Source organism: Cucurbita maxima, unplaced genomic scaffold (assembly GCF_002738345.1).
Source record: "Cucurbita maxima cultivar Rimu unplaced genomic scaffold, Cmax_1.0 Cma_Scf00021, whole genome shotgun sequence".
NCBI lineage: Eukaryota > Viridiplantae > Streptophyta > Magnoliopsida > Cucurbitales > Cucurbitaceae > Cucurbita > Cucurbita maxima.
In genome coordinates, this window is record NW_019272037.1 from 2,999,047 (window position 1) to 3,014,860 (window position 15,814).

Here is a 15,814-nt window from a genome sequence, read left to right on the forward strand (position 1 = left end):
AATGTATATTTATATCATCAAAAAGAGAGAAATTAATTTGTAATTTACTATACAATTAGCAATGGGTTTTCACAAACCCTTTAAAAAGTAATGAATATATATATATATATATATATATATATATATATATATATACACACACATATCTACTCCATTAAACTAAAATGCAAGTACAAGCATTTGATATGCATAAATATAAAATAATTGCATGTGACACGCCATGAATCAACTTTATATTTTATTATTTTTTTTTTTTTTCATTCAAAACTGGGTAGGTATGAATATTGTAACAGTTCAAGTTCAAGTTCACTGCTAGTAAATACTATTTTTGTAAGATATGTTTTGTTTCACTCTCCAACCGATGTAGGATCTCACGTAATAATTCAACGGATGAACGAGGACGGGATGGTAGAGGGGTAAAATGGGAAATGGGAGGGAATAAAGGTGAGAGGGAGGAGATGGAGATGACAACGAGGCAAAGGAGAGAAAGGTGGAGGCAGAAAACAAAGGAATCCTGTCCAATCAGTCGTTTTCCATGAGTCCGCGGACTGAGTCATGGGCCCGAGTTGGTCATCTTCATCTCAACTTAAGGCTGAGTCACTCGTTCATCGCTTGTCCACCATTTTACGTGGTCCCACCAATTGGGCCACGTCATGTGCTTCTGGCTCCACCTGTCCCTTCCTTCCACATTTTAAATTGGCATCATCTCTCCACATTGGCTGGTGGGCCCCCTCTCACCATCCGATTCATCAAAATCCATGTATGTATGTGCCTGTATATAAATCTTATCTATAAATTTTTATTAATTTATTATTTTTATAAAAAAAATTATCACGAATTTCAACTCTTAAACCATTAAATTTATATTTTAAATTTAAATTTTATTCAAATTTTTAGAATTTCAGACATAAATTACGATTTGAAATAATGAGCATGTAGAATACAAATTTAGATTAACATACTATTTTAGATTTAAATTGTTTGTAAAAATAAAAAATATATATATTATTACTTTAAAAGATTAAAAATATTTTTGAAATAAAGAATATAGTTTAGGAATTTATTGTATAAATTAGGGAGAAAATGTATCCCGTTTTCAGTCTCGCGAAACGTTGGTTTTGGACCATACGGCCCAATAAGGTCTCGTAATCTGACAGCCCATGTCTTTCGTAATCGGCCCATAAAATTGGGCCTGTTCTTTCATCAGCCCATTACAAAATATCTCCAAAATATGTACGAGTCCCTTCAATTTAATTTTTTAACGTGTTTTTTTTTTGTTATTTTTCTGTGTTTAAATTTAAAATATATATTTTTTCATAGAAATCCAAAATTGTGCACATATTTATTTTACCCATTCGGTTTTTAATTTTGAAATAATTTATTTCCTGAATTTAGTACATGGTAAAATTTATAATAATTTAATCTCTATTTATAAATACAAAAAAACATTAAAATTAGTCCCGAGATAATTTGGTCATGAAATAAATAATTGAAAGTACGGTCCAATCGATTGGGAAAGAATCAATGGATTCATTTCATACAAATATAATCTGGATTTCAAATGATCTAAACTCAACTTAATCTTTGGCTTAAGGTAATTAAGTAAATGTTGAAGGAGAGAGAGAGAGAGTTATGAAAATTTGAGATAAAGCAATGGAGGATATGATTGGTGGATATTAGTGGACATCAGATTACACAGTCTCAGATCTCTCTCCTACATGGCGAAACCTCCCTCTTCCATCACTTCCTGCCTGAAGAATAATCCTTCAGAAGCTTCCCTTCCCCTTCAACAATGGCGGTCACTGCACAATCACCATCTTCCTCTGCTGCTCCCTCTCTCCTTCCCAACCGCTTCTCCATTTCCAGATTCCGCCACGCCTCTAACCATGCCCGTCCTCGTCCTTCCTCCAGATCCAATCCACTCAGGATCCTCGCCATGGCCTCTCAGAAGAAGGTACTGCAACTCTTTCCTCTGTTATAATTCCCCTTGTCTTTTGATCGCGTTGTTTGGGGGCCAGGCTAGGGCGCTAATAAATGGAAATTGATGGATTCAGGTGAACAAATACGACGACGGTTGGGAGAAGAAGTGGTTCGGAGCCGGTATCTTCTACGAGAGCTCGGAGGATGTGGAAGTGGACGTGTTCAAGAAGCTTGAGACGAAGAAAGTGCTTAGCAACGTTGAAAAAGCAGGGCTACTATCGAAGGCAGAGGAATTAGGGTTTACGCTCTCTTCGATTGAGAAATTGGGGGTTTTCTCAAAAGCCGAGGAGTTCGGGCTTCTCAGCTTGCTTGAGAAGGTTGCGAGCGCCTCCCCGTCCACATTGGCCTCTCTTGCCCTTCCCATTCTCGTTGCAGCGCTGGCGGCGATTGTTCTCATTCCCGATGACTCAGCGCCGCTTGTGGCGTTACAGGCGGTGGTCGCCGGCGGACTCACGCTTGGGGCTGCCGGATTGTTTGTTGGATCGGTGGTGCTGGGTGGCTTGCAGGAAGCTGATTGAATAGGACTCTGCCGAATCTCCGTGTGTGTAGGTAAATTGAATACTACTTTTGAAACAGTTCTAATTTCTCTGTGTAATTAAGAACCAGAATCATGGTGCATCTGAAGAGAGCTTTTTCATTCTCTTGGTTTCAAAATGTGGATTAGAATTAGGTGATTTTGGTATCATAATTTCATTTCTTCAAGAAGTATTACAGTAAGAGACATAAAATTTTCAAAACTTGAGCCTTCTAATCTTTTGATCCTGTTAGCTGCATCATCAAGAGATAGTAGTAGAATCCTACTCATTCCAGATTTCATGGAGCAGCATTCTGTTCAGCTTCATGGATCAGTTTCAATATCTCTTCCTTCTTAACCGCCAGAGCCTGCATCTTGGCTTCAAGCTTCTCAAGCTTCTGTCTGAGCTTTAATGGATCCTTCATATCCGCAGGGTCCTTTTTCTTCTTCTCTTTCTTTTCACCTTCTTCCCTATCCTTATCTTTTCCCTTCTTTTTACCATGATCATCTTCTTCTCCTTCTTCTCAACCTTACCCTCGTGCTTCTCTTCCGAGGTTCCTCCCATTGTTTAATCTAAACCAGAAATAGTTACTCTTTCAGGACAGAATTGAAGGAAAACTGAATGAATATTGTTCTGCAATTATTGGGTGTGCGCCTAACCGCCATTAATATGGCAACCCAATGGGCAGAAATTGATGTGGGTTGCCGAGAATTCAGCCACAAGACATGGCAACTTCATTCTCTGGTGGCCCTGTGATTTGTTATGGACATTTTCCACTCTGCTAAGTACAAACAAAAATAATCAAAGAAGAAAGCTCTGTATTATTATTCTAATTTTGCTGCCAACAGTAGAGGAAGATCTGATATGTTTGAAAATAATACGTGATGTTCCAACTTTTCAGGACACAATTACAGCAAACTATGGGACTCTGTTTTCCCTCTCTCTCTCTCTTATTACTGTGTTGGTCAATCCAATTCCATCTCCAAGAACCAAACAACATGATGACAGCTCCCTTTTCACACTTTACCGTGTTATTTTTTGGGATATCTTTTTCAACTCCACCAGTTTTGAACTTTCCCTTCCCCACCGGCTATCAAGGAGCCTACTCAACTACTACCCCATCAATTTGGGGTTGTAATTATGGAAAACCCCACAAAAAGGGGTTAAAAATAATAATAATGATAATAATAATACACTTTTAATACTTTCATGTACTACTTTAGTCTACATTAACCGATCTGATAGGCTAGGAAGTCGCCGGAAAAAGTTCAGACTTGCTGACGGCATAGGATCCCGGAACATGGGGTGGCGCAAGTAGTAGAATCCGAGTGCCACCGCCACCATTTTCGGCGGAACCGCGTAGAGGATCAATGTGATGGTGAAACATACTCCAATGAACAGCTTTGTGGCTCGAGGGTCCCTCCAACTAACCAACGCTTGTACTCTCTCCCCTTGGGTAGCAAGATCCCCCAACACTGTTTGGATTCTTGCAGCCAGTATCCTTAGCCGGTCGTACCTGACTCGGATTACGTCCGGTGGCTTTGAGCTTGGAATTGTGTCGAATTCTTCATCTAGTTCATCTGGATCTACTGCCTCGGCGTGCGATAATCGTGTGTCCATTCCGGCGGGGATTTTCGGTCTGAACCGATAGTACCAAACTCCGATTAAGAACACGTAGAGAAACCCAGTTGGAACAATCAAATCTGGGTACCAAACAAGAACCAGATATAAAACATGAACAAGAATTGTGGTTATGGGGTTCCTCCATCGCCGGATGTCATCCAACCATTTGGCCAATCCCACCGCCCATGCCAAAACTGCAACGATCCTAAACCAATTTGCCTTGCTTTTTCTCATACTCCAAGCGTGTGAATCAGCATCCAACATGTATCGAACCACCTCCGACCCCAATGGTGGCTCCGACCTGCCTAACCAAGTTGCCACCATCTTTGTGGCGGCTCTGCGCAACGCCTCCTGTTGAGCCACCCCCAGAGGGCGGAGATAATGCATTCTTGGAAGTAAGGGCTGCCCATAAACTCCACATGTATCTGGCAACAGTGCCGGACAGGCGAACCGGACGGCTAGCTCGATTTCACCCATTTTCTTCAACCCTGTTCTCTGCAAAACCAACAGAGGGTACGAGTTTGTATAGATTTTGTTGCTCTCGAGGGTTGACACCCGAATCCTTACTTTTCCGATGTGATAATCCGGCTTGTCCTCCGCCGCGTCGGAGTACATTCGCCAGTTATCGAAGACGCCGATGGTGAGAACAGTGCAAGGATCATATACTTGCCACGTGTACTGTTCATTCCAACGTGGATCAAAGCTGTCAGTCATCGTTCTGGTTCGGACCCACTTTTTCCCGTACTTGGCGACACAGTAAGCGTCAGTGGACCCCTTCCCCGGATCTTTCGTCTTCATCGGAAGCAACCCTCGAGCTCCCAGAATCCCGAGCTCCAGAATTCCAACGGCTGGCTTCCAAAGCTGCTTCGCTGTCGGACGGAAGTCACTACACACGTGCGCCGCCTCATCCAACACGTGATATCCGCCTTCCAAACAAAGGCGGAGATAGATTCTGCCGCTGTATGATTCGCCACCGTTGCCGCCTTCTAAAGAAAACCATTTCGCCGCCACATACCGCTCATCGAACCGCTGTTCGACAGTGTCCACCGGAATCATGACGTGGCCGAGGAGTACGACCTCCTTGCTCGTTCGGTCTTCAACGAGTATGATCAGGGAGTCTTCGAGAAGCTCGCCGGCAACGAAGACGAGGTCCTCGTTCCAGTGAAATGAGGCGCTATGGTTGTTCATGGACCCTCGCCTGGTCCGAGCCGACTGAAAACTCAGCTGTGCTTTGATCCGAATCTCGGGTGCCGTTAATGGAGGCAGATTTGAAGCGATGTGAAGGTCCTGCGCTTCTATTACTGTAATTCTCAAGTACCATAGCTTCGGAGATTGATAAACCTTTGAGCGCGTATGCGCCACGTGTGGCGCATCGGAGCACCAAGCTTCTGGAAATGCGTCGTCGGCTTGAGTTCCAATCCAAACAGAGAGCTGAATGTCGCCGGTAATTTTGGTGGTTTGTTGATCTCCGGCACCGACATCAAGGCGGTACCACTGAGGAGCCAGAGGACTATCAGGCGGATCACGTACAGGAACATCGGAAAGATCAAAGCAAACGCCACCGAGGAACTGATCCGATGGAGAATCCCTGACGGCAATCTCCAGCGTCGTATTTGCCGTATCAGGCCGGTTATGGCGGAGGGCAAAGACGCATTTCCATTCCGGCGAATCAGTCGGTTCACCAGGCCGATGATTCGCCGGTTCCGATTTGACGTAATGGCTTGATGTGCGAATCTGTAAGTAGGGGCGCTCATTAGGAGCGATATTTCTGGCTTTCACAATACGGATGAAGAGGTACTGCATTGGCTCCACAAGATCGTACGGATGAATCCTCTCCGTCTCCGCCATGAATTTTTTATTGATTACTCTCGGAGAGTAATCCCCATTCGGCCTTCTCAAAACCCTAACCCCTTCCCCAAATCCTGCTACCTTGTTATTCTGCATCTTTCTAATTTCTGGTGCAAATTGGCCCTCCGCAGGCGGAGGAGCATTTACCTCCATCGGTGGTGGCTCAGAATGTACCGGCATCTCCTGCGGAGGCGGCTCATCGATAACTACCACCGGCGGCGGGTTCGAATCGTTGTGACCGACCTCCCCCTGCGGCGGAAGCTCGAACATCCTTGCTTCCTCGACAACAGCCTCCGGAGTATTAGGCTTCTCGGCAACAGTCTGAATCGGTTGCTCCTCCTGCGGCGGAGGTTGCGGCGGAGCTTCTTCAACTAACTCGTCGTAGTAACAGATTCTAAGCCCAATTTCGCCTCTCACCCAGCTGAACACGCTCTTCTTCTCCAATTGATAGTAAACCAAACCTTCTTCTCCTCTCTTCGCAAACTGGCTTCCGTTCAGTTTCACCCTCCCTAAGAATTGATTCTTCCGGCCACTTCCATTGCCGTACCTCTTATCGTTGAAAACCTCAATATCAAGCTCCTCATAGTCCATATTATCAGGATCGGAGACAATAAATTCAATCGGCTCATTCCATGTGGGATTGAGCTCACGAAACTTAGTAGCGGTCCGCTTCCTCTGGCCATCAAAATCGGCAACCACATAAGGACTGGAGCTTCCTTGGCCGTCTTTAGGAAGAAGGTTACGAGCATCAGCGATTTCGACTACGAGCTTTCTAACTGTTTTGGGTGGCGGTGGCGGTTGGGGCGATGACGGTGGCGGTGGCTGAGCCGGCGTCGTCATGGTCTCATTTTGGTATGAAGCAAAAATAGATCAGAAAATGCGGTGATAGCGGAGAAGCAGAATAAATGCTGTAATGTATTGAATATTGATGCCATTTGCTTTCCCCTTTTTCCTTTATTCTATTTTTCTAAACCCTTTTTTTCCCTATTACAATTTTATTTTATTTTTATAAACTTTAACATTAAATTACAAATTTCTATCTTTTATCATTTTTTTAAAAATAATTTCTAATTTAATGTCGAGATATGATATCCTCTCAACCGTACCATTTGTTTCACTAATTTCTTAATTTAATGTCGACATATGATATCTTCTCAACCATACCATTTGTTTTCTGATGAGTTGAACTATGCTTAAATTGTATTATAATAATAATAATAAAAAGAATAAGAATGTTAGAAGGTGGGGGTGTTAGTGGGGAAGAGATTAGATTCCAATCTCTCTTGTGAAGGTTTTGAATGAATCCACTTTATGGTTTCCCTCTTCTTTATCCCTTTTTTTCTCCCTATATATTCCAAAACAAATAAATTAAGGAATAACATAGTTGTATGTTTAAATCCTTTATGACCTATCCATTTGGGCCTCTTTATTTTTGTCATTCGTATCAAAATTAGTTGCATTATGGCCTTGGTAGACGGGCAATGTTAGAAGCCACGAGCCGAAAAATAATTGGGTCATGTTATCGAATCGAACAAAGTGTAAACTTGAAAGTAACCCAAAAAGTAGGGTTTCTCCACTTGAAAGAATCTCCTCAAACGTATAAGTTTGATACGTTTAATTTTTCTCTCTAATACATCTAATAATGTAAAACGGTGGTGAAGAACTAGTATGCAACCATTTAGATGCCTTGTTAGATTCCCCTCCCTTTAGCCCAAAAGGCTTAACACTCCCAAAAGTTAATTCCAAAGAGAAAAACAAGCCCAACCCTTTACCCAAATCACTTCCATTTCTCACTAATGGCTACCCTGTTGTGCCCTAGCTGCTTCCTTCCATACAGATCTTCAATGGAGATGCCAATATTCAGCCGAAACTTTAGTGTTTGCAGTGGACGAAGAAGAGGGTCTCCACTATTGTACCAATTTCTCAGTGCGATCCTTGGGCGACTGTGAACTAATGGACTTTTTTCCCCCTTTGGCTCCGCATGTCGATGAAGCTTCTCAACCCCATGTCATATTCTGCACTTTCTGAATGGGTGGACTTTGTTGCCAGAATCTGATCCTTCCCGTCTCATCAAAAAGTAAATTTATTTTCTCATTGATGCTTCTTCTGCTGTCCTTCGCCATAATTTTCTCTTCATGACATCATTTCAATGCATTAATATTATATTAATATAGGTGTGGAAAAAGGATGGGTTTCTCTGCAATTTTCTCCACTCTCCCCCAAACAGTTCCTTAACTTTAGGGCCCTAATCCATATCTCTTGTTTTCTTGTTTATTCCACTGAAAAAGAAATCTGGATTCCATGAGGTTTTGGCAATCTCTTAATGGGTTCTGCATCACTCTGAGGAGAGATTTCTGCTGTTGATTATGTTTAGTGTTTATGTTCTTCAAGATTTTCACTTGTTTCACGCATAGAATTTTGTGTGGGATTGTGTTTTATTAGATTATGAATTGAAACCCCATTAAGAGTTCTTCATTTGTGATTACATTTTGTTTGGATGATGCTGTGTTCCATTCCCATGTTCTGGGTTGGTTCATACTTTAGTACCCTTTATCACAATTCATATTAATTTTCCTTTTAGGATAGAAACATTCCTCCTTTTGAAGGAAAAGGTAGATTTATGCCATTATCTGAAAGATAATGCTGCAAATTAACATGGATTTTGTTTCCCAAGTGTTTGAAACAAGCTGAGAAGGCTATCTCTGCTTTATTTTATTCCTTTGCTTTTCTATAAACAAAATTCTGTTCTTTCTTGGCTCCAAAAAGAACAATGTGGAGGACAATCAATTTTCTTGTGATATTTGCTTTTGTTATGATATTTCCAACCCTGAAGGCCACTATTGCAGATTTTGATGAGGTATGGCTGAAAAGAGCTGAAGAAGTTAAGAACTTTGCCCTATGAGGTCTTCAAGGGTGTACGGTGATACATACCGGACCGACAAATGGTATCAAAGCGAGCCAAGACGCTAGACTCCTAAGGGAGGATGGATTCTGAGATCCCACATTGGTTGAAGAGAGGAAGGAAACATTCCTTACAAGAGTGCTCCCTAGTAGATGCATTTTAAAACCACTAGGCTAATCACGATACATAAAGAACTAACACTGAGCTTGAACTATTACACAAGTCTATTTCCTTGTTAGTACAATAATAAGTCAATTTTCTGCTAATATCAACATGGATGAGCATATTAAAGAAGACAACCTGCTTATATTGTATAATCATGGCCTTTTTCTTGTGGAACAGATCCTTAGATGGTGCAAATACCACCAGGAGAAATTTGAAGTACAATGGTCGATGTTCAGCTAAATTTAACACCATAATCATGAACCTTTTATTTGTCTGCAACTAGAAAATGGTCATAGATTATGGTTGTTAGGCTAGCCTAAGCGATCAGGTAAAGAACATCTGACTCTGATAACATTTTAAGAAGATGGTGGAGTTGTCCAATTCAAGGGCAAGGGGCCAATATCATATATGATCTCTCTATGGCAAGACCATACGAGTTTGATGGCTTCTGGAGTTCCAATACCAGCACCCCTAGGGTCACCTGCTGGTCCAAACCTATACCAAACAATATTCTTAGCCACCATACTCGACTTCATGTTGAGAAGGAGAAACGAGCTTATTAGACTTTACCAATGGTTCTGCGGAGCTCCTGTTGTTCTAGCTCGTAAACCCGCATACGTCGTCCCGTTTACAGTATTCCCAATAACTTCCTGCAATGTCCAAAGTTACTATAATCTATCAAGCAATGTTGGTTTGGGAAGCACTTTCTTAATAGGAATGTTAAAGAAGAGAATCATCAAACTCACCTGTAGAAAAAGAGGGTCATTTGAAACAACCGCTGCTGTTAGATGAGCATGCATCCGCTCAAGAGAATCCAACACAACTGACAGTTGATCGCTCTTATATTCAGTAATAATCTACAAACACCAGCAACAAACTGATATTAAGAAGTGCTTAATCATTCTAAGAGACAAGAACACAAACAAAGTCAGCCTCAAAAATTTCCCTTTTTTCTTCATATTTACCTGAAATGGTCCAAAAATTTCCTTAGTAACAAGCTCATAATTCTCATCTTTCATCATTTCTTCGAGTGGAAGATACACTGCAGTGGGTTTCATAGCACCATAAATGGCTGGAATGGAATGGTTTTTGAGAGGTTCACCTCCAAACAGTAACTTTGCTCCTGGTATCGTGAGCAATTTGTTCATGTGATCTAGCATCATTTCATTTGTTAACTGCAACACCCAAGATTTATATTTTAGTATTGTGGGGGATCATGAATGATCACAGTATGTACGCATTGAAACAATGAGAGTAGTAGCCATACCGTTAGAACAGGGCCAATCGTTAAATCAGTCAAATTTCTTCTCTCTGCCAGATCCTTTATCTTCGAAATGAGTGAAGTTTTCGACCAGTTCTATGCAATGGCGACAAAATGATATCATCAGAAAAGACAAGAACAAGAGTTATCAATCCCAAGAAGATAACACTGACAATAAAAGATCAAACCTCATGCATGAACATTATGGACTGTGCCGAGCACTTCTGGCCGCTGCAAGCATATGCATCTTGATCACAAACCCATGCAACATAGTCTTCCTGCAATTCAGTAACCATAAGAACTAAGAAACAAAGCTCACATCTTCAACGATATGGCACGCAACAGAGCTAATAACCTCTCGAACATCTGGTCCTAAGACTTTCCAATCAAAACCTGCATCTTCCAGTTTAATGCGACCCTTCAAGTCAACAGCCAACTTTTCTGCCACTCTTGAGCTACCAGTGAAAAGAGTCATGGATGGATTTCCCTCGATCAATAACTTGTTCATCGTCTTTCCATCACAATTTATGAAATCTAAATCTTCAAGAGGAAGACCACAATGGTGTAGCAATCGAATCATTTGCTCCATAACTATGATAACCTACAAAACATTTAAGATATCAACTATGAGCATTCATTCCTCACTTGCTCCATAACTATGTTACTGTATTCTTACCTTGCTATCAACTTTTAGAACAGGTTTGTTGCCCATGTAGAGTGCACCCATCACCTGAAGTAAAGGAATTTCCAAGGGGAAGTTGAAAGGAGTGATAATTGCTACCTGCAAATGATTACAAACTATTAAGCTGGATTCAAAACAGGTTTTCTTTTAGGAGATATCTAAACTGAATATGTCTTACAGGACCATAAGGCCAACGGTAACCATGACTTTGTTGTCCAAGATGATCTCCAGGTACTGCAAAGGACCTTGCTAGGAAGCGAACCTGTATATAAATGAATCGATAACAACTATAAACAAACTCTTCACAAGAATGACTCGTTACGAAACGTTCTATGTGACAAAACTCCATTTGAAAGTGGCATAGAGTCACTCGGTCCATAGAGTCTTAGAAGAGTCTTATATTTTTAGAAGGATTTCTTCTATAAATCTCAGGATTCAAACACCTGACCTCTAAATAGGTCTAAGCAAACATGGTCATCCCATTAGGGGCCAACCTTAAAAGAGTTGTTGAAGCACCTAAGAAGCAGTATTACAGAAAAGAAAAACAAAGAAAACTCATTGGCCAATGATTAGACCTTACCTGATCACCAGAGAAGTTCCTTAAAAATTTAACAGTAACATTGACTTCAGCCCAAGCTTGCTGATAACTTTTTGGAGAAACTCTTTGAATTAACCTTGCAAAGAAGTCAGTCACCTGCAAATCATGTTTTGTTTAAGCTACTGTAAATAAGAAAACAGTGACAAAGGAAGAGAGAAACAATCACCTCTGGTGTCGAAAGCATGTCAGCGGCCTTGGACGATACATCTCCATACAAAAGATATCTGCAAATTCGAAGGAACAATGAAAAACAAACGAAAGCAAATGATCTACAAAATGATCTATCAGAACCTCACCTCTCGGGTGATTTCAAAGGATTATGTAAGCCATGCTTGGGGCATTTGGTCAGGCTCTTCACAAATGGCTGCAATAGCAATCCATCAAGTTAAAACTAAGCAGATCTTTTAAGAAATGAGTGTTCGTTAGTGGGCAGGACATGAAGGATGAGTTGTTTTAAGCATAAGAACCAACCAAGATGTGCATCAAGTTAGCTGACTGAACCAACCAAAATGTACCTGAATTTCTGTTTCATCAACTTCAGCAACTTTAATAAATGGTTCTCCATTTAAAGGATCTACAATGGTGTTCCAACCGGAAGATCCAATCCATTTACCCTGCACTAAAATATAAGCACATGTTGTGTCAACATTCCTGTTCTTCAGTAATGAAGAAGTTTAAGAAGAACTGAGGATCAAAGATCTTTACTCACCCAAGTTATGAACTTCTCCTGGCTTAGAACCTGATATTTGCTCCACTTCCACCGAAGAGAAAGGGATAGAATGAACATTTCTGCTTTCAGAAGAAGAAAAGAGTTGCATTACAACATCAAAAGAACATAGGATCCCAAAAAAGATGAAATGATCATAAGAACAGAATAGGGGATTCAGGAAACACTTCCGGATAACACCCTTTTACATTTTCCTTTTTGACAGATTTGATTCGGATTGGGATCAAAACGATTCATCAGTTCAAGGATGAACATAAGAAAGGTGCAACCAAATTGAATGGAACTCACAGTAATTTCAATATCTAAATCAAATTCTGGAGCTAAAGTTTCCCAATCCAATACAGTCCAAACAACCCCTTTATTAATTTTCAACAAAAAAATGCATATGGGAATCTATAACAACCAGATCCCACCACCATCAGCAGTCGAGTTTTCGAGAAAACAGATGTGGGTTTTACAAATTGCACATTTCTGCATCGAAAACTAGAGATGAATCTTACCTGCAAAAGCTAAAGCCGGTGGAGGTGCGAAGAAATGGTGCCTGAACAATCCGCCGGAACAGTAACCGAGATAGAACCGGCGCCATAACCCACGTGGGAGACAGGTAGATACGACGCAAAAACGGAATTAGGAACGGACGGGACGAAGCCCACAAGAAAGAAGGTTGTTTACGTTAAGTCACTGTGAGAGAGAGAGAGAGAGAGAGAGAGAGAGAGATGGAAGGCAACCCACTCGATGATTCACTAATTTAAGAGCTTAGCTACAATTCCTTTTCAGCTCTTCAATGGGAATTAAACAACAAATTTCTGATTTCTTTTTATTTTTATTTTTCTAATTTTGTTCTAAAAGGGATTTGATTAAGAACATTGATCCAATCCCTATTCTTCTCTTCCTACAAATTCGTGTCTGACTGTTTGAAATTATCTTAAATCCTATTTTTAGACATGCAAGCAAATCACATACTCATCCGATTTAACACGTGGATTTTTTTTTATTATTTATTATAAATTTAACTAAATTACAAGTTTCCTTAAAAAGCATAGCTTAATGATCTATTATATATATATATATATATATTTATTTTTTTTTTTAAAAAAAAAATTAATAATTACAAGTAACATATAAAGGAAATGATTATTTATAGAGGTTATACATGGTAAATTGATATATGTCGGATAATTATATATATAGTAGATCGTTATATCAGATAAAGTTATATATAATAAATTGAATATATATATATATATATATATATACATCTTCGGCAGTGATTTAAATACATATTTTCTATTTTATGGATACTAAAAATTATCAATATAAACCTTTAGTCAATATTTTTACTTGTATTTTATCGAGCGTGTGCCATCGTACCTTTATGACATATTCAAAATTGTCATTTTTAATTTAGTATTTAAGAAAAAAATAATAATAAACAAAAAATAACCCAAGAGATACGAAAAGAATTTGATTCCCCATCACCTCTCCTTTGAACATATTAAATAATAAATACTAAAAGAATATTAAATTGTTAAAGTCTTTTTTATTGGACCTCCACGATTTTGGGCCAATAGTGAATGGGCTAGATGTTAGATGACATTTTAATGGGCTGGGCCGTGATGAAATAGTTTCAAAGAAAAATAAAAATAAAAATAATCTAAGAGAGAATGAAATGCCAATAAAAAACCATATAATTTATTTATCTACATGTCAAAATAAAAGGATAAAACGGACATGTTTTCTATTTATTTATTACCAAAAATTAATATTTAATTACTATAAATGGTTAATAACAAAAATATTATATATTTAAAAAAATTTAAAAACACATTTTTTTTTTTATTTTCTTTTCACGATGCTTAAAAAATAAGATTATAAAATTTAACAACTTGGCTGCGTTTATGACTTTTCTTTTTTCTTTTTTCTTTTTAAAATATATATATATATATTTTTTATCTATAAAGCTCTTTCTTAACCTCATCCTAAATTCTAAAAATGTTTTATGGTAATAATTTTAAGAGCTTTAGTTAAAAATGCGATTAATAATATAAATTATCAAAAAAGTCGACAAACTTGAACTATTCCTCGAGTTGATCGAAACAAACCCGTTTTAATGATTTGTATTTACTTTCTCGTTTACGAAATGTGCGTGACACACGCCTGTTTAATTATTATTTTCACGCAATTAAAAAAAAAAAAAACAAATTGCTAATTATCTAAATAGATTCCAAGACCCATTCTCAAGGGGTAGGGTTCCAGCAGTACTTATAAGAAAATTAATTTTATTGGAGTTTTATTTTAATTTTCTTTTCCAACTATTTCGGTATTAAAATACAAGTGTTTGTGTTTTGTCAATGATTCAAGTGGCTTAAACCCCCTCCAAGGGGTCAGGTCAGCATTGTGACAAACAACGACCAATGGGCGTCTAATAAATACCAAGTTGATGAAGTTTGAATTTTTTTTCTTAAATTGTTATTATTTTATTTGCATTGCCATACCCGTCTCATTTGTCATTAATTTATTAATCTCTTATTTCTTAGTTGAACTATACTCATTTTTTACTCGTAATTTTAGTTTAAAATAATCAGGTTGGATAATAGAATAAAACATTTTATTACACACGTTTTAAAATCGTGAGACTGACGACAATACATAAAGGGTTAAAGTGGACAATATTTATTAGCAGTAGACTTAAGGTATTATAAAGGTATAAGAATTAAATATATATTTTAAAAATTTATTAACCCATTTATGTTGCGTATAAATAGACAAAAGTAGATTAATTAATAAAAGAATAAATAGACAAAAGCAGCCCAAAAGATATTTACTAATTTAATTATCACTGCCATATGTTATAAAATAAAATTAAATAAATTAAAACCAAGTCATCCATTTCCATTATTTAAAATAAATCAAAGAAAATCTAATGTAATGACAACTAGCTATTAATTAATTATTAATTTAAACAGCGATTAAGAAAATCTTTGATGAAGAACCGTATTTAATTAAGATTATGAAAGTGTACGATTTCAACTTTAATTTTTCATAATTATGTAAATGCAACGACTTTGAAACATAGTTGATTGATTCATTAATATTAAAATAATTTATATGATATAATATAAAGTTCGTAGTTTGCATGACTGATTGGCAATAAAATAATGAAGGATATTGACCAGTTATTATTTTAATGAATTTATATAGATCATTTTTTTAATTAAACTAAGCAATTTGGTAAACTAAGAGATTAAATATATGATGTTTGCATTAACATCATTCATATTAAACTATATACTATTACATTGACATGAGTAGGATGCCGTGTGAAATCTCACTTCTATCCCTCTATCTCATCCATCTTTAAAAAAAATTAAATTAACGACCTTATGGTAAACATACAATTTATAAAAATATAACGGACTTCCATAAATTTCGGCTATTTATTTATTTATATGCTTTTCATTTGGGTTTTTTTTTTTTTTTTTTTTTTTTTAAAAGTTGACAACTCGAACCATT

The 15,814-nt window shown here is 38.1% G+C and overlaps 3 protein-coding genes across 4 annotated transcripts; 1 reads left to right on the forward strand and 2 right to left on the reverse strand.

Annotated features, from left to right (window-relative positions):
- Nucleotides 1–1,664: 1,664 nt before the first annotated feature.
- Nucleotides 1,665–3,709, forward strand: LOC111495182. Of its 2 annotated transcripts, XM_023145098.1 has the most exons (3): nt 1,665–1,954; nt 2,055–2,529; nt 3,397–3,709. In XM_023145098.1, the coding sequence occupies exons 1-2, from the start codon at nt 1,793–1,795 to the stop codon at nt 2,496–2,498; spliced, it is 606 nt and encodes a 201-aa protein (XP_023000866.1). In that variant the 5' UTR covers nt 1,665–1,792; the 3' UTR covers nt 2,499–2,529; nt 3,397–3,709. The 2 variants fall into 2 exon arrangements, with proteins under 2 accessions (XP_023000866.1, XP_023000865.1); XM_023145097.1 differs by lacking the exon at nt 3,397–3,709 and having other exon boundaries at nt 1,666–1,954; nt 2,055–2,654.
- Nucleotides 3,294–6,947, reverse strand: LOC111495181 (protein QUIRKY). Its single transcript, XM_023145096.1, has one exon. It carries the CDS (start codon nt 6,804–6,806, stop codon nt 3,720–3,722), a length of 3,087 nt encoding a protein of 1,028 aa, XP_023000864.1. The 5' UTR covers nt 6,807–6,947; the 3' UTR covers nt 3,294–3,719.
- A 2,207-nt stretch (nt 6,948–9,154) lies between these two features.
- Nucleotides 9,155–13,130, reverse strand: LOC111495328 (probable aldehyde dehydrogenase). The gene is made up of 15 exons (XM_023145306.1): nt 12,802–13,130; nt 12,284–12,363; nt 12,090–12,193; nt 11,871–11,938; nt 11,741–11,798; nt 11,557–11,670; nt 11,155–11,238; nt 10,971–11,075; nt 10,650–10,895; nt 10,483–10,572; nt 10,301–10,390; nt 9,999–10,208; nt 9,780–9,890; nt 9,604–9,683; nt 9,155–9,528 (listed from the first exon to the last, which is right to left on the reverse strand). The coding sequence occupies exons 1-15, from the start codon at nt 12,885–12,887 to the stop codon at nt 9,390–9,392; spliced, it is 1,665 nt and encodes a 554-aa protein (XP_023001074.1). The 5' UTR covers nt 12,888–13,130; the 3' UTR covers nt 9,155–9,389.
- Between the last annotated feature and the right edge of the window lie 2,684 nt (nt 13,131–15,814).